The sequence below is a fragment of the Tursiops truncatus genome, chromosome 6 (genome assembly GCF_011762595.2).
Source record: "Tursiops truncatus isolate mTurTru1 chromosome 6, mTurTru1.mat.Y, whole genome shotgun sequence".
Classification (NCBI taxonomy): domain Eukaryota; kingdom Metazoa; phylum Chordata; class Mammalia; order Artiodactyla; family Delphinidae; genus Tursiops; species Tursiops truncatus.
Genome location: NC_047039.1, coordinates 98,117,004 through 98,136,203, shown reverse-complemented (window position 1 = coordinate 98,136,203; position 19,200 = coordinate 98,117,004). Strand labels below are relative to the sequence as shown.

Sequence of the window (19,200 nt, the reverse complement as noted above, 5' to 3'; positions counted from 1 at the left end):
TTCTGAGCAGCATTGCCAGCGAAAAAGAGGGACTGCCGTCTGCCCTGGGTTTCTGCCATGTTGGAGACTTAGTGCAGCCTGTTTCACCAGAATGGCAAAGAGCCTCTCTGGACAGAAGCCTGGGGTTCTTCTACCAACCACTGTGTTACAGGTGGGGGAGATGGGACAGTTACTGTCAAACGGTTTATTCCCAGCCTTGAGACCTCACTTCTTACCCCCTTCTTAGACAAGTGGGGAGTTAGCACTCTGTTTGATGAAAACCACGGTTACAAGCCCAAAGTCTCAATTCAAGACTCATCATATTTTTTTACTGACCTTTCCCCTATCATAGGGAAGAGCTAATAGTATCCCTGACAGTCTGGGGACATAGTCCAATCATGCTTTCAAAAAACAGCGACAACAACAAACCGTTTCTTTTCTCTTAAAAAAAATCTGTTTGCCTTAAAAAATGTTTAAATTACTTACCAGTTAAATTAATTACCATGCTTCCCACAAAAATCTCAGAGTAAAATAAACACCCTGGGAAAATGCACTTATTTTAATCCTGTGGCTTTGCATACCCTTGACACATTATCAGTTTTCCTCATAGACGGAGACATTTAAAAAATACTCTTTGTGGAGTACTTTATTCTTTATTCAGCATTTTACCATAACTTTTTTTTTTTCATTTAACATTTAAACCACCTGTTTCAGTTTGCTTGTGCTGTAGTAACAAAGTGTCACAGACTGGGTGTTTTAAAACAGAAATTTATTCCCTCACAGTTCTTGAGGCTAGAAGTCTGAAATCAAGGTGGCAGTGGGGCAAGACTTTCTCTGAAGTCTCTAGGGAGGATCCTTCCTTCTTCCAGCTTCTGGTGGCCCCAGGTGTTCCTTGGTTTATGGTAGCATAACTCCAATCTCTGCCTCCATGGTCATTTTCTCCCTGTATGTCTCTGTCTTTCCATGGCATCCACTTCTCTTTGTGTGTCTGTGTTGACTGAAAAAAATGCATAACCTAAAAGTTGAGAATTATATTTTATTTGGCGGACAATCTGGGGACTTAAGCCCAGAAGACAGCCTCTCAGATAGCTCTATGGGACTGCTCCCAAGAGGTAAGGGAGGAGCCAGGATACGTAGGAGTTTTGCAACCAAAACCAGGTAATCTGAACATCAAAAGATTACTGTTAGTTAAAGAAAACCAGACTTTTCAAGTTAATGAATTTAGTGTTTTTTTTTTTATTTATGAGAAGATGCAAGAGTCTGGGCTGATTGAAATCATTCCTTTGATATGCACCTTAACTATCTGGGGCCAGTATCCTGCTTTTCTCCATCCTGAATCCCCTCAGGGTGCACAGGTTGAGGGTGGCTTCAGTGGCTGCTGGCTTGATGGCTGCAACATTCTTTGTCTCCTGATGTGGCAGGCGACATTTTGCATCCGTACCTGTGTCTTCTTATAAGGACACTGGTCCTATTAGATTATGACCTCTATGTTACCCAATTAAAATTCCAGTATGACTTCATCTTAACTAATTGCATCTGCAGCGACCCTATTTTTAAATAGAGTCACATACTGACATACTGGGGGTTAGGATTTCAGCACATCTTTTGGGGGACACAGTTCAACTGATAACGTCCCCCTATCAGCTAAGCATTGTTTTCTCCATTTACAAATAAGATCTGTAGTTTAACCTCTCTTTCATTCCCTTTAAAATGGAGGTAACAACAGCTAATTCACAGCATCGTTGGGAGCAGAATAAGATATGGGTGTTAAGCACTTACATATTAGGATATTGCCTAACTTGCAGTAATGTCCATTGCATTGCATTTATTATTATTAAGTTTGCTTATTAAGTCCACCATTGTGTGGTAGAGGGCTTCAGAGTCAGACAAACCTGGGTTGGAACCCCAGTTCCACCCACCTGGAAGGTTTGGGGAATAGGTTAGAAGATGATTGGAAGTAATGCTTAGTAACTTGTTGCAGCTGACAAGCTGTGTAACCTTGGACAGCTTACTTAATTAGCCTTTCTGTACTTCACTTTCCACCCCTGCAAAATGGGAATAATAGTAGTTATCTACCTCATAGTAATGTTGTAAATTTCAGATGATTTAATAGATCTAGTTTTTAGAGCACTTCCTGAAAAAGTGTTCTATGAATGATAGCTATTAGTGTCATTATTATTATTATTACTATTTTGACAAAATGTTCTCTTTTCCTTCTCATATTAGCAGCTGAATTCTGAGGAGAAGGATAAAGGTCTTGTTTATGGAAAACAGGGTAGAAAATCTAAGGAGTTAAAACTCGAATGCATCCTAACCAAATCGGTCTGAGTCTGGGGATTTATAACTGCTAGCAATTCCATGAAATCATGGAAAATTGTATCTGTCTATCTGTATTACTTATCTATCAGGGAATAACAAATTACCCCCAAACTTTGTGGTTTAAAACAACACACATGTTTTATCTCACAGGTTCTGTGAGTCAGGAATCTGAGCACACCTTAACTAGATCTGCTTCATCGTCTCTCACGAGGCTGCAGTCAAGTTATTGGCCAGGGCTGGAGTCTCTCCTGAAAGTTGCAGGAAGGAGCGGTTTCCAAGATCTCTCAGGTTGTTGTTGGCAGGTTTCAGTTCTTTAAGAGCTGTCGGACTGAAGGCTTCATTTCCTTGCTGGCTTTTGGCTGGAAACTGCGCTCAGGTCCTTGCCACAGGAGCTATTCCAGGACAGCTTGTTTCAGCAAAACCGGCGAGAGAGAGGTCACAGCCTTTTGTAACCTCATCACAGGAGTGGCATCCCCTCAATGTTGCTGTATTCTGTTGGTTAAAAGCAAGTTACTCAAGTGGAAGAGATTATAACAGTGTGTATCAGGAGGTAAGATTATCACAGGCTGGTTTCGAGGCTCCATCCCTCCCACCCACCTTCCGCCTCTCCCTCTCCCCACTTCGTCCTTCCTTTCTCTTCTCCCTCCCTGGGTCTTTCATTCTGCTTATGTACATATCGGTGTACATCTCACATATATATCTTACATCTGTCTGTCTGTCATTTGTCTACTTTCTGCTGAAACTCTGACTCCAATCTCTGTATGTCATACTCAATCCCTGTGGGTTTCTCAACCTAGCCTATACTTGATACTTAGTAAGTGCTCAGTAAATGTTTGAATTCTATTTAAATTTACAGCATAAAAGATAATTTTTTTTTTTTTTTTTTTTGCGGTATGTGGGCCTCTCACCGTTGCGGCCTCTCCCGTTGCGGAGCACAGGCTCCGGATGTGCAGGCTCAGCGGCCATGGCTCACGGGCCCAGCCGCTCCGCGGCATGTGGGATCCTCCCAGACCGGGGCACAAACCCGCGTCCCCTGCATCAACAGGCGGACTCCCAGCCACTGCGCAACCAGGGAAGCCCATAAAAGAGAATTTTTAAAGTCAACTTTATCCATCACCTAATATAACCATTATATTGATTATATTTATGTAAATACTTACCAAGTTTCCTTTTAGTCTGTTCATACATACTTGTGACCATGCTGGGTCTCCAACATTTTTTTTTTTTAAATAAATATAAGGTTTTATCTTTTACTTTATGGAAAAATGTTTGAAATCATATTTTTCTGGCCTTTATGGTTGTCAAACTGTCTATATAAGAACTTGTCAAGTTGACAAGCTTATCTTTAAACATTTAACCATCACAAATAAAACTGCATAAATGTCCTTTGTGCTTTCTTTTGTTTGATTTATTTCCTTGTGCTGATATGGAAATAGCTGGTTTAGGATTTTGAACTTTTATTTCAATATCATCACATTTACGTGCATTGGCCAGATCCGGTTTGTAGTGGTTTGAACTAGTGTGGATAGTCAAAGTGTTACCGAACCAAACTTGGGTCCGCTTGACCACGGGCAGTAAAGCCAATCTACTGATGCTGGGTTGCGGTGAAGCAAAGTGCAGCGTTTATTTCAGGGCACCAAGCAAAGGGTCCAGGTAGTTAGTGCTCAGAAGGCCCAAACTCCCCAGTGGGTTTCAGGGAAAGGTTTTTAAAGAAAGGGTGAAGGAGGGGGCTATGGGGTGTGTGATCAGCTTGTGGACAGTTTTCTAATTGGTTGGTGGTGAGGTAATCGGGAGTCAACATCATCAGCCTTCTGGTTCCAACCCACCTGGGGTCTCTGTGCTTCTGGGCAGCATATCGTTAACTTGTTCCACCTGATGGGGGTTTCAGTATCTGCAGAACAGCTCAAAGGATACAGCTCAGAATATTATCTGTAGACCTTGAGGAGGAACTAAAAGTACTGGACTTTGTTTAATGGCTAAATTATTATTATTTTGTCTTGCTTGGCTGTTTTCCTTTCTTTCTGCATTTTCTCACTTCTCTGATTAAATTTACTCTTTGGAACTCGGAGAAGGCCTTAGGAGGCTAAAAATTTTATACAGATAAGAGGCAGGTGGAGGACATGGCGGGGTGGGGATTGAGTGGTGTCTGTTCTGGGAACGCCCCATAGGATCCTGCCTGGTGTCAAAAGGTCAGCGGTAATCAAACACTGACTGAGTAGAGACTTGGTAAACGTGAGTGGCATTGAAGGCTTGCTCGGAGAACATTCCCTGTGCAGTGTCATCAACCTCAACTTGACTCAGTGCGAAGTGAGGGCTACTGGAAGCTTTGCCATGTGCTTCATTTCTCCTAAGCCCCACATATCAACCCCCATCCAGATTTCCCGCCCTCTGGGCTCCAGGATTTCAGCAACTTTCTCTTTATCGTGGCTACCATTACCCTGTCCGTCCATCGGTGGTTTTTTGTTGTTGTTTTGCCTGCACCATGCACCTTGCGGGATCTTAGTTCCTGGATTGAACCCAGGCCCTCGACAGTGAAAGCATGGAGTCCTAACCACTGGACCGCCAGGGAATTCCCAGTTGATATCTTTTAGGACTGGATGGCAGCAGACTAAGAGACAGTCTCCTTTCCCCAACAGCCTCACCAGCTTTATCCACATATTCTTTTCATGTCACTGCTATCCATTATTCTAATTTAGTTTTCCAAAAGTAGGCAAATATTGTTTTTTAAAAAATTGATATATAGTTATTTATAATGCATAAAATTGCATTATATGTTCTCAATTGCATTTAGAGGATACTGAAAATAAAGATGTATTTTTTCCCCATATACAAATTTATAGACCATTGAATTCTATCCATGGGCTTAAGAAGCACTGGCTGAAGTATACAGCCTGTCCCATGTACTTCCTATGGCATATATCAAAGGCACTTAATGTCTGATTTTTACTTTTAGTGAAGTTAAAGTTGATCAGCAGATTCAGGTGCAGCGAGTTTGATCCATTCATTAGAATATCTCCCATCAGCCTTTCTACTAATGGTTTTAGCATTCATCGATGATCGCTGCCTACATCTATTATCTTATTAGAGATTACAAAATGGTAATTTTCTAACTGTCATTCTTCCTGCCTGTATTAAATGCAATATTTCCATAAAGTAAATTGTAGTTACCCTGAAATCCAGTTCATGATAAAATATTGACTACGACTTGATTCTTTTACCAGTTTTCAGAATAATGAGCTGGTCTCTTAGCCATCCCCAATGATGAGCAATGAGCTTTTGTTTGTTTTTTCCAGTTTGAGTTTTGGCTTTGGTTTTGGGTTTGATTTGAGGAATGTCATGAATTATAGGAAATTTGTTTATCTGATCTATTTTAATCAATCACAGTCATGGTTCATTTTGTTCAATGGTAGGCCAGTGTGAGCCCCTCTAAACTGGTCTGCCTGTCCTTTTGAAATGAACACATTGGTCTTTGGCAACTATCTCACTTTTGGGCACAGCAAGACTTCCTAGGCTCAGCTTGTACCATACCTATCCCAGACTTGGAATAAGGAATTTTTCCAAGAATATTTTGTTCCTTTTAGAGGAAAATGATATTTAAAAACAAGAGTCTGGGTATTAAGGGTATTTATTGCTGTTAGGTTACCATTACTTCTAGGCTTTTTCAGTGGACAGAGCTATGAAATGTTTATTTTTTTTTAAAGAGAAAAGCAAATCATTAGTGTATATGATTTCCAATAGAAATTTCAAGGTACAGAATTTTTCTCGACTTCTTTGACTTTATAAACATAAGAGAAACAATTCAGGAATAATCTTAGCTCCTAATGACGGTAACATGATGGCTTGTCTGCTGGAGCCCACAGTATACACACAATAGTTTCAAAATAGCAATACCAGTATTACAACTAGCAGTGAGTCCATTAAATCTAGTTTAAGATTTATTTACAGAACATTTTTTTTCTTTGGACTGTTTTTCCCTAAGCATGTAAAATCAGAATACTGCATTTTAAAGCCTTTCAACATAATTATTTTCTCTGTGTAGTTATGCCAACACTTCGATATATAGCTGGATATATACATTTAAAATTTGCAGAGATTGTATTGTCTTTTTTTAAAAAAATTATTTTTGGCTGCGTTGGGTCTTTATTGCTGTGCGTGGGCTTTCTCTAGTTGTGGCGAGCGGGGGCTACTCTTCATCGCAGTGCGTGGGCTTCTCATTGCGGTGGCTTCTCTTGTTGCGGGGCACTGGCTCTAGGCATGCGGGCTTCAGTAGTTGTGGCTCGCGGGCTCAGTAGTTGTGTCATGCGGGCTCTAGAGCGCAGGCTCAGTAGTCATGGTGCACGGGCTTAGCTGCTCCGCGGCATGTGGGATCTTCCCGGACTAGGGATCGAACCCGTGTCCCCTGCATTGGCAGGTGGATTCCTAACCACTTCACCACCAGGGAAGTCCCTCAGTCTTTATTTTTATTTTATGTCTATTTTCATTTAATTTGATCTTTTGATGGGTAGGCTCATTAGTCCCTTTTCCTGTCCCTAGAAGCACAGCTACGGGGAAGAGGGAAGCTAATGGGAGAAGTAACTCACCCTGAACATGTTCTCCAAAAGCACTGCCTATCAGCATGTTTAAAGGTGACCTTTTAACCTGAGTACTGTTAAGATTTCAGTGAATATGAAGACTTAGAAGTGTGACAGCAAACCCTTAAGAAAGTGGTCAGAGGGCGGCGGTTTCTTTTCTGATGGTACCAAAGCCTTCAGCTGAGCCATCCCAAGTTCATACCCTCCCTGACGTTTGAACCTGGCAACCTCTCACCAGCCCCAGGTGGCCTGGTTTGTCTTGTTGGCCTGCTTTGCTGCCTCAAGGTCCTGTCTAAGCAGCATCTGGGAGTCTTCATCTCAAGCAGGCCATTAGCATCTCAGAGGCCTGTCGCTCCCTAAATCCTGTCTAGGAATGATTCCTTCTGGGCATTTCCTCCTTGATCCCTAGTCTAAGAAGCTACTGGAAGGAGGGGGAAGGAATTGAGGAGGAACTCTCATTTTGGAATCCTTCCTCAAGGGGATAAGTTTTGAGCAGAGTTTTTAAGAAAGGAGGAATGGGATGCCAGGGAAGAGAAAGCAGGCTTCTTATTAATGACGCTTCTGCACTTCATCAGACAGAAAAGAGGCTTTGAAGTCAAAGCCTGAATGCCTAACGGCCTTTGGCTGCAGTGTGTCACCTCTCAGAACCTCTGTTTCCTTGGTTGTAAAATATGGTTATAAAAATTATCATATTCCTAGGCCAAAGCACTGTTGTGAGGATTCAATGAGATTTACAGTGTCTTGTGTTTGGCAAAGAATAGAAGCTCAGGAAATGTGACTTTTCTTTCTACCCTCTCCCCGTTTCAAGCACTTGTCCCACCACCTCTTAAAAATGAAACGAGGTAGTTATAATAATACTAGTAATAGTAAGAACGGAAATCTCTGGAGAGGCACAGGCGTACATTATCTAAATTCTTACGGTAACTTTTATTATTGGTGATAATAGCCTTACTTTATGCGTAAACAAGCAGAGGTTCCAAGAGAGGAAATAGCTTGTCCATGGTCACACCCAAGGCCTTAGCCCGTAAGTCACATTTTGCATGAATTAGGAAATGGTGCTCCTCTGCTTGGATTCAACCCCGTGGGTACAGGCATGGCCAGTGGAGCTGAGACAGGATTCAGCCCCTCACTCACCCCCTTGCCTTGTCACTGTCGTGCAGTACACAACTCGCATAACTGTACACAGAAGCTCTGGTCAAATGCATAGTTTTGATCAAACTGAAATTGAAACCCAGATCTGATCGACATTCGGACCACATCCTTTCCAACACTACCTGGGAGTTCATCTCTTCCTGTTTCCTTTAAGATCCTACTCCATTGTTTATCTCTTCTCACTGCCTTGTCTCCATCTCTCCCCTTTCCTTCTCTTATGGCTTTTCCTTCCTAGCTGATACACTCCATCAAATCTCTGCACTTAAGTAGTGGTAGGTTTGAAACAAATCATTATTCATAATGTCACCCCCACCCCATACCTAGCTCCAAACCTGGCACTGGTAGGCCTTCTAAGTAATGTTTGTTCAGAACCTCTGTAGTCATTACGCTAGGCTTCCTTGTATCATAGCTAAGCCTTTACTCTCCTTCTTGTTGCCCTCGGTGCCTAGCAAGTTGCTTTGCCCACAGTAATCACGCTTTGGCATGAAAGAACTAAGATTTTTCCCAAGAGCAATTGTCCTAAGAAGGCACTAGAGGGCAGCAGAAGATCACACATGGCCTGTCGTTCACCTTCCCGTTACTGGCCACAGCCCACCTTGTCTCAAGAGGCAGGAGTAAATGATACACTGCAATGCTGACTGCTCCCTGACGTGCAAGAGCGATGTAAGTCAGGGGGAGGTGGGGGCTGAGCATGCTTTAGTCTGTGGGAAGAACCACTTTTGGGCCCACTAAGCTGCACTGGGATTCTTCACTCTGCCCCTTACTTTAGGGCAAATAATACAGCAGGACCACGTGGCTGTTTTTGTGCTTTTTAAAAATATTAAAATAATCCTAATTTGCAAACAAAAGACATCAGCCACTACTGGGCTACTGGGCATTATCCAGGGGTCCCTCTCCCTGCCCCACAGAGGATATGACCTTCCTCAGAGATTGACCTGCCGTCACTTGAAACAAGTATCCTCTCGTAGGCTATACTCTGTCACTCTGAGCCTCAGTTCCCTCCTCTGTAAATGGAGACAACAATTTCTGCTTTGTAGGATGATAACAAAGACTATATGAAATTATAGATGCTGCATCTCTCCTTTGATGCTCAGAGCAGTTCAATGGGGAATTAGTGTCCTCATTTTACAAATGGGAAAACTAAGATTAGAGAGGTAAGGTGACTTACCCAGAATTCAGAATCAGGTAGTCTGACTAAATAGCTTTAGACTTAAGCTTTCAATTCTACCCTTGTCTACTGTGTTCCACCAGGTAGGAAGCGGATAGTTTAAGGAGATTGCTGACAGTGTGGTTAAAGCGCCAGCAGGTTACAAGGGAAGCTTTACAGATTCAGACATGCACGGGAGTGAATAATGCTGAGCTGAAGGCCAAGCACTGGAACAAACGACCTCTGATGATGCTCCTGACACCCTAGAATTTATAAATTCTTCATTGAGTTCTGTTTCTCGTTTATCCTCGAAATAATCCAAGATTTAGGTACTAGCATTGTTGACGTTTTACAGATGAGAAAATGGAGCCTCAGGGAGGTTAAATGACTTGTCCAAGGTCATCCAGCTGGAAATGGAAAAGCTGGAATTTAAACCCAAGCAAGTCACTGTCCTATAGCTTCCCTTCTGCAGTTTGGCATATTACTTGTGTATTTAGGGAAGAAGCTGCAAATCAGGTTAGGACAGGAGATCAGTTGTCCTAGGATTTGGCAGTTTTGTAGACCTGTCCTCTGTTTAGAGTCTGCACCGTTGCTTCCCCTTCCGTTCCTCAAACATGCACACAACACACACACACACACACACACACACACACACACACACTCTCTCTCTCTCTCTCTCTCTCTCTCTCTCTCTCTCTCTCGGACATACACACCTTAATCAGAAACCACTCAAGAATGCCCCACAGTTCCTAAGGGTGGGAGTTCACCTGCCTGAACTGTAGTTTGTTGGCTAATCTTAGCATGACCCCAAGTAGGGGCAGGCTTGAGTACTGCAGATAGGGTGTCCAAGAAGCACAAAGTGCATAGCTCTGGGTCTGGCTCTTATGATTAGAATGAGAATTGTAGTTTTTAGATGGCAAGCCAGTCTAGGTCCAACAGAGCTGTCCCATAATGGAACTGGAGGCCTAAAAAGGTAATGAGTTCTGTGTCATTAGAAGCATCCAAAAAGCAGTCAGAGGATCATTTGGTGGTGAATGAAGCATTAGATGGAATTTCTGACCAGCTGACCTTTAAAGTGCCTCTTACCCATGAGATCCCTTAGCCCATGGAAAGGGGTGGGGAAGCCTAGGGTTGTTGTCTGGGGGTGGCAGGAACGGGGAAGGCCCAAGTGTTTACAACAGGGATGACTTGTGCAGGAGTAAGAATTAGTGCTGAAAATTTTTCGGCAAGAAATTTGGACAACGAAAGGAGCAGTAGGACCAGGTGCAAAAAACTAGACTAGTTATAAGCTCTGTGGTCTTGGGAAAATTGCTTTACCTCTCTGAGTTGTCATTTGTACATTCATAAAGTAAGGTTAAGACTGTCTGCCTTTGGGGCTATGGTGATAAGACTGAGATAGTGGATTTGAAGTCTGATAAGGGTTACAGGAATAGAGGGGATTAAAGGTAAAAAAGAATCAGTACACATTCATCTGTTTATTTATTCAGATAGTCACCTGCAAACTGTCTGCATGACATCAGACATTGAACTCTGTGCTGGGCATGCAAGCGGTCATTGAAAATGGTCATAGTTCTTGCTCTTATGGAGCTCACAGTTGAGTTGGGGAGGCAGATATTAATTTAACATTAACTATTAATTTAACATTATAATGATGATGTAAACGGTTCAGTCGATTATACAAATTGAGAATGATCAAAATATAGTTCTGATCATGAATAGATGCATGTTCGAAAGTACGTATCATAGTTGGTTCCCACACTCCTTTTAACATATTCACTGGATAACCTTCCTCTGCTCCTAGATGAAAATCTTAGCTAAGCCACATCTAATCTATTATAACTTTTGTGGAACAGACAGTGCTATAGACATTTTAAATTGATAACAGTTTCACATCAGGAATTAGGATGTCTAGTCCAAGATTTTAATCAAATCTCTAAATCTGACAAGTCAGATCTCCTCTCCCTCCCCAGTGGGGATGTTAGGACGTGGAGCAAGGTTGGCCTTCGTTCTGTTTCTCTCCCTTGCTCTTCTTCTTCCTCTCCCTCTACAGTCGAAGCAGGAGAGAGGAATGGTAAGGATTCGGAAGGTCATACTTGCCCTGATAGCCTTGTATCTGGCTCTGTGTTCTCCGGTCCTGGCAGGTTTTTAAAACCGACCCTCTCTCTTGGCGGGGTGGGGGGCGTTCTGTGGTTTTTCAGTGGTCCTCGTGGCCAGGGCCTTCTCCCAAGACCTGAGACGATGTAGCATCTCTGTGGCTGGCTACTGCTCATCCCTCTCCACCCTCTGTTTCTCTGGCTGCTCACCTTATGGGGACTCTCACGGTGGGGACCCCTCAACCTCTGTTATAATTCCTCCTGGGTAAGACTCAAAACAGATCCAGCCCAGCTCTTTCTCTCATGTGACCCACATCTGGTCCGGGGGAAATACTCAAGCATTTTTCCCACTGGCAGCCTCTGGGATTTGGGGCTAATCCCTGTGCTGCCTCTTCTGCCCTGCTGCCATAGGCCACTAGAACTTCTGCAGGTGGGGTATGACCCTAGTCCACTATCTTCCCCGTTGCCGAGAAAATGTAGCAGTTTCTCCAAGAGGCACTCTTTTGAGGCTCCTTATCACAAAACTTGGGATTAGAAGGTAATGTGCTCTACATGACCCACCTGGGGTGCTGGGGACTCTAAACATTAGGTAATAGCTGTCTCCAAAGCAAATCTCTCCTATATCCTTCCCGTCTACTCTCTGACCTCATTTTATTTCCTTGTTCTGGCTGAGGTTTCTAGAGTTATGAAACTAGTCAGGATTCATCTCCTTTGTAAAGTCCGTGTATAGGGGCCTGGCTCTGGGATTTCAATTCTATTCTGTCTTGGTGTCTCAGTAGAAATTTCAGTTTTAACATCTTGTTACAGCAACAGCACAGCAATAATTAAAACAATCACAACAACAACACCGATAACAGCTAGTATCGATTGAGTGCTAAACCTTTGCCTTATTTAATCCCTACAAGTAGTCTTTCAGGATGGTACTATTATTTATGAAGGGCACGCTGATGATGCTGGAGTTTGACTCTCAGGCTGAGAAGTTCAGAATGCATAGCGCAGAAGTTCAGTCCTTGCTGATGCCATCTCAGCTGGCTACTTTCCCTTTGTTAAGGATATTTCTGTGGGTCCTTGAGTCAGGCTTCAGGGCAATTGCTTTCCTCCAAGAGGAGACAGTAACTCTGCCTAAGAAATGATCCCATTTCAGCAATTCCTGGGAGGCCATTGCTGTAATAAAGGCCATTCTTTATGATATAAAAGTCTCACCCTCTTCCCCCCGCCCCCATCCTTAGCGTTTCTAATTTGAGCCCCTCTGGTCCCTGTGGAGTCTTTAAATGCTTCAAGTGCAAGCCTATTGCCAAAGCAAGCCTGTCTGACTCGGGACGCAGCGCCCTGCGCTGTTGCCGAATATTGAACAAACATTCACGCGGCTTTGGCTCTCCCAGAAGCCCTTAGTCTGATGCCTTTGTTTTGTTTTCTGGATGAGGGCAAGCGGTACCATCACCTCCTGCCGAAAAGCCCTGGCTGCCCTCCCAACAAGGAGTTGTCACTTCAACTGAGGCTTTTTTTTTTTTTTTTTTCTTTTTGGTGGCAACAAAATAATACCCAGCAGGAATTTGGGAGGAGAAAAAAGAGAGTTCAGTTGGCAGGTTCTCAAATGAATGGGTTGTAGTGTCATTGGAACTGAATTGGGCTTGAAACCAGACATGATCCTATTTTGGAAGCATTGTTCAGAGGGATGGGAAATGTGAACAGAGGATAAGTCTCTTCAAAAATGTTCTTTATCCTTGGCCTGTTAAAGACAGCCTGTTTTAACTAAACTCTCCCATCCCCTCAATGGCAAGGGCCTATGTGAGAACCTAGAGGAGGTCAGAGAGACTGGCAAATTGATCAGCTATTCATCTGTCAACCTTTCAACTGAGAGAGCTAATTTTACTTTGAGAAGAGCTTACCACTTGATTACAAGCCATCAATTAATTGTCAGTCCTGAAATTCACAAATCTTCACTCTTAGACTCATCGATGCTTGGATGAGATGGCACATGGATCAGGGTATATAAATACACATGTATTCAAATATATTATTGAAAATCGTATTGAAAGCCTACTGCATTCCAGGTAATACGTAAAGTGGATGGGAATCGGCAGAACTAACACTGTCTGTGCCCTCATGGATCTTATAGTCTGGAGACATTAACAGGTGACACATAGAACAGGATGCTGTGAGGATCTTTAGTATGAAACCCTAATAGAGATTGGAGGCATGGGGATGGAGTTCAGGGAAGGCATTTCTGAGGACCAGAGTCCTGGCCCCTGAACTAAGATCTGAAGGGTGAGTGGGAGTGAGAGCCAAGAGAAGGCAGGGCCAGAGGGTGGGATGGGGAAAGCATTCTGTGCAGAGAGAAGAGCACGTGCCAAGACTGAGTGAGAAAGGACAGGGTGTAGCCGAGAAACAGAAAGGCCTGTGTAGCTGAAAGTAGGAGAATCGGGAGGAACAGGATGACAGATCAGACTGGAGAGGCAGACAGGTGGTCTCATTCGCATATTACCTATGTGCCACGGTGAGGATTTTGGTCTTCATCCTAAGAGCAGTGACGTGCCATGCAAGAGTTTTAAGCAGGAGGAGAATATAGAGTTTGTCTTTTGAAAAGATGACTTTAGCCACCGAGTGAAGTTGGATCAGAAGCAATTAGCTTTCGCAATGGTAGTATCTACAGAGAAACAATTAATGGAATGGCTAATGGTCTTCCCTGATGTAACTCTCCTCCAGATCATAACTTAGGTATGACACAATCTTTATGGAAAAGATCTTTGTTAATAAATGCATGGGACTTAGAGGTAAATCCCTTTTTCCATTTAGGTCTCAGGTTCCTCACTTGTTAAGCCGTGGGTTTGGACCAGATGATACCAAAGTGCCCTCCTTTTGCAAAACAAGCCCTTAAATTCAGCTTGAGTTCTATACTGCTACTAGAATTCAGTTTTCAGCCTGGACTATGGGCTTTTAACCCCATTTTTTTGAACTGATAGATTGTTAAAAAAAAAAAAAAAGGATTTATTGACAAAAGCAGACCAGCAAAGATCAATAGCTCATTTTGCTGTTAAATAGATAGATCTTTAACCCAATGTCTATGAATGTGTGTTTGATCAAGGGAATGCTTACTCCCAGCACCATGTTACATATTTTTCCCAATTAAATTATGGCAAGGTGCTATGAGGGATGAGGCATCTGTGTTCTAAAAAATGAGATACCACGAGTAGTTTAGTTTAAGTGCTGAATTGGTTAACAGACAGCTGGGGTCATGTGCTGAAAGGATCACTAAGTCATCGTGTGACCTTGGAAAGTCATTTTCCTTCTTTGGGACACAGTTTCCTCTCATTTTAAATGGGAGGGTTTTACCAGATTAGACTTTTCAAAGGTATGCTTTTTCAATAGTTTTCAAAAGATATTTTATGGAGAAAAGGTGCCCCACTCTATTTTTTCTCCTTGGAGGTTAATAATCCAAGTGTATTGATGGTCTATTGATTCCAAAGTTTTTCCTGTAACTAATCCATCATACTGCCACATTCCTGTGTAACCTCTCTCTGAAACTCAGTTTCCCCATCTATAGCAAGGGCTATAGAGCAGAGGTTTCCAAACATTTTCTGTAAAGGGTCATATGGTAAATATTTTAGGTTTTGTGGGCCATACAGTCTTTGTTGCAACTACTCAATTCTGGCATTTTAGCCATGCACAATATATAAACAAATGAGGGACTGTGTTCCAATAAAACTTTATTTACAAAAACAGACAGAGGGCTGGATTTGACCCACAGACCATAGTTTAGTGAACTCTGGGTCACAGTGGGAGCTAACTGCTCTCTAATGTCCTCGCAGTTCTGACTTTCCCTGACCTTCTCCCCTGAAGAGTTACTCTCTCCCAAGTTGGAAGTCCCCCTTCTCCAAAATGTATCCCTCTGGCCTGCACTTCCAAAAGTCATCATCATCATCTTCTTTTGACATGTCTGTATATAAGACTGTCTCTGTCTCCCCAGCTGCTGAGATGCCTTCTTCACAGCTTTGTTTTGTTTATCTTAGTAACTACCCTTCTTTAATCCCTCTGAAGGATTGGTTAGCTGGAATTTGCCTTGTCTTCTTCCCCCAGAGCCTTTGATCTTGTGCTCATAAGTATTTGCTGACAGCCAGACAGAAAAGGTGGAGCCCAGATCCCAAGCCCGAGGGCCCAGAGAGTAATGAATGAAGACTGCGTTTATTTGTATTTCTAATTGGCAAGCCTATTTCCAGATCAGCTGCATGTCACTGCAAGCAGAGAGCAAAAGCAGGAGACAACCTTCTTTCTCCCAGGCCTCGGTGCCCAGGGCCCCTGTTTTCCACTGAGGCAGGAGCTTGCCCTGATTTCACCAGGCTTGGAAGAAAATGCCATCTGGACCAAGTTTTGTCCCTTAGTACAGGACCACCTTGTTTTGCCACTCAGACTGTACATTGCACAACTTTGAGGACACCATTTACATCATCCGTGATGTAAATGGAACCCTCTGAGTTGTACAAATCACCTTTTCAAGCTTTGAGCCCTTTCTTCTTATGAAATCTTACATCGAAGGCCAGTCTATAAGAGATACAAGTGGAACAACTCTATCTGAAGCTGAGATGCAGGTTTAGAGACCTGCCTTCTCAGTCTCCCTCTTGCCTTCTTCAAGCAGCTGCTGAGATGGCTGTTGGGATCCCTAGAATTCCTCAGATGAATTTTGGAGCCTCTAGACTAGATCATAAATGTTGTTCTAACCATTCACAGCTATATAATCTCTCTCTTGATAAAGTCTCAAGTATATCCCTAGCACCGTTCTAGGCACTGAATGTTGAGGGGACAGGAGTGGGAGACATTGCCCCTGGTCTCCCTGAACTGATTTTATGGTTGGAGAGGTCAACAGAAAATGAGGTGAGAAAATAAGCTTAACAAGATAGGGTCTTACATGCAGAAATACTTACCAGAAAAGAAGGGCTGGGGAAAGGAGAAAAGACTTCCTGAAGAGGGTCACATTGGAACGGAGCGCCGATGGGTGGTAAAGATTTGGGGAGGCAGAGGGGAAACGTAGGGCAGGGTGAGCAAAGGCACAGAGGTGTGAAATGGCACTTGTAGGGATAAAGAAGAACAGCACAGAATGGGGCGTGCGTCCTTCATGCACATGACAACACACTGAGGAAAAGAAATTTGAATAAGGGGACAGATGAGCACGGAAAGAAAGGGGAAATAATGCCTTCTCCAGACAGGTCCATCTCCTTCTATCTCATTTACCAGTCATAACTGTTTCAGTTGTTATTGTTAACCACACATTATACAATTAATCACTATAAGCTCCTGGACATTCAAAGACTTTCCCAAGGCAGCAGAGCTATTATCCAGCAGAAATGAGATTTAAACTGAAATTGACTTGACTCCAAAGCTTGTTTCTCACCCATTACATGGAACTGCATGAAAAATATAGGACTGGAACAAGTTTTTGAAAAAAAGGGAGAATTTATAAAAAGTAACAGTAAACAAAAGAATTTCTTATTGGGAAAAATATGCTTGAGTATTTACATCTTACAAAGGTCCTTGCAGAATCCTCTAGTCCAACCTACTGACTTTAAATATAAAGAAAGTGAGGCCCAGAGAAAGCAAAGGGTTATTTAATATAAATGGTATAACAAGACACCATTCTGGTCTCTGAGCCCTCAGGTCAGTGCTCTTTCCAAAGCATCACGAAGGAACCACTCTATCATCTTTTTTCCCTTTCCAGTGGACGACTACCTCCTTAGCACATCGTAATGGGTTCAAGAGTCCGACCTTTTGAACAGTACTGAACAATACTGAACTTACATCTCTTTCTCCAGAGACCACGGAGTTGGGCAGCAAGAAGGAGCTCAAGTCCATGCCCTTCATCACCTACCTCTCAGGCCTGCTGACGGCCCAGATGCTGTCTGATGACCAGCTCATCTCAGGTGTGGAGATCCGCTGTGAGGAGAAAGGCCGCTGTCCATCTACCTGCCACCTTTGCCGCCGACCGGGCAAGGAGCAGCTGAGCCCCACACCGGTGCTCCTGGAAATCAACCGTGTGGTACCACTTTACACTCTCATTCAGGACAATGGCACCAAAGAGGTGAGGTCCCCTGACACAGCCACTGAGTCAAATCTAAGAACCAACCCTCCTACCTCCTGCCCTTGTGGGCCCTTTGTCCACTGGGATTGTCATCATCGTCATCAACAGCATGGTGAGGGCTAGCATTTATTGATCCCTTACCATGTTGTAAGCATGTATATAACTTGGTAACACTAGCTGCTGTAACTGGCAAATTCTCCAATCTCAATGGCTTAGTACAATTAAGGTTATTTCTTGCTGTGCAGAGTCCTAAATAGAAGTGTTTGATTGATGGGTGGCTTTACTCTGAGAAGTAGTTCAGGGACCCAGCCTGTTCCACCTTGTGCTCCATTAATCTGATGCTTCCACGGCTGCTGTGGAAGAAGAAAGAACATGGAAGATTGCACATGAGAAGTTGAAATGGGCCACGCCTGAAAATGGCAAATTATCATTTCATCTCCTATTCTGCTAAGCTAGAATTCAGCCACTGGGCACACCTGTCTGCAAATGAAGACAGGGAAATGTATTCTATCTGTTTGCCTAGGAGAAGAAGGTATGGGTTTGGTGAAAACCTAGCAGCCTCTGCCTCTGTACTATACTTGGGTTATCTCATTTAATTTACCCTCCAGATCTATGATTTACTTATAAATATTGAGTTGATTCATATGGAATTTCTGACATTTGACCATTTTTTATTTATAAAGATGGCAATTCCGTATGGTTCATCCTTTTCTCATGCCCACTTTACAAGTGAGGAAATGTAGGATGTTGAATGATTTGCTCCATGTTGGTCTGCTCCAGAGCCTACATGCTTAATCATGAAATTATATCTCCTCTTTTTCCTCTTTCTATCTCTGTGACTTTCAATTATAGCATGTCAGGGCTTGAGAGGACTGTATGAATGATTTAGTTCACTGGTTTGCACACTTGTGTTCATGGAACATTTTTTTCCAAATGTGGTGTTCAGGAACCCCAGTCCATAAAACCAGGAATAGTGATGCCACTGCTTCAGTAAGGAAGAAGGTAGATAAAGCATCTCCCCTTGGTCCCCACTCTTCCCTCTGCAACACCTTCTGGACAGCCCTGGGCCTCCAGAGAAGGCCATCTGGTAGACCACTGACCAATCCAATAGGATGCTATGGATTACGTGCCCCTCCCAAAGCATCCCTCTGGGCTGAGTAAGCACCAGTGCATGGTGAGTGGTCAGGGAGGGTTTCATAGAGGACAGATCAGGGATGAGAATAAGGAAGTGAGGAGAGTATCTTCAGGTAGAAGACCTGAGGCAGAAAAGTACATGGTCTCTACAAAGACCTATAGAAATTTCCCATGACTGAGACCAAGAGATGGAGGGAGAGCAGATATGAGGCCAGAGGGAACAGAAAGCACCTGATTATTTAGGATACTATAAGCTAGGTCCTGGAGTTTGGACACAATCTGGAGGGCAGTGACATGCTGAAGATACATGGTTAGCAGGAAGCTGATAGGGTTAGATTTGTGTGGCAGAAAGAGCCCTCTGGAAACAACCCAAATGACCATCGATGGGAGAGCAGTTGAATAAGGTGTCGAATATGCATACAGTGGAACACTGTACTACAGCCAAGATGAACAAACTATAGTGACACTTAACATGAGATGGATGAACATAATGTTAAATGAAGACAAGAAATCCCAAAGATACGGTTTATATAGCATGATACCCTTCCCTCTATTTTAAGTTAAAACAGACACACAGGGCTTCCCTGGTGGCGCAGTGGTTGAGAGTCCGCCTGCCGATGCGGAAGACGCGGGTTTGTGCCCCGGTCCGGGAAGATCCCACATGCCGCGGACGGCTGGGCCCGTGAGCCACTGAGCCTGCGCGTCCGGAGCCTGTGCTCCGCAACGGGAGAGGCC

General features: G+C 43.3%; 1 protein-coding gene across 1 annotated transcript in view; it reads left to right on the top strand.

Moving 5' to 3' along the window:
- The window catches only part of ASTN2 (astrotactin 2), a 986,509-nt gene that overhangs the window by 708,553 nt on the left and 258,756 nt on the right, over positions 1 to 19,200 (top strand). Inside the window, exon 17 of the mRNA XM_033858475.2 lies at positions 17,066 to 17,331. Coding sequence (XP_033714366.2) covers positions 17,066 to 17,331 — 266 coding nt within the window. The remainder of the gene's footprint in view (positions 1 to 17,065; positions 17,332 to 19,200) is intronic.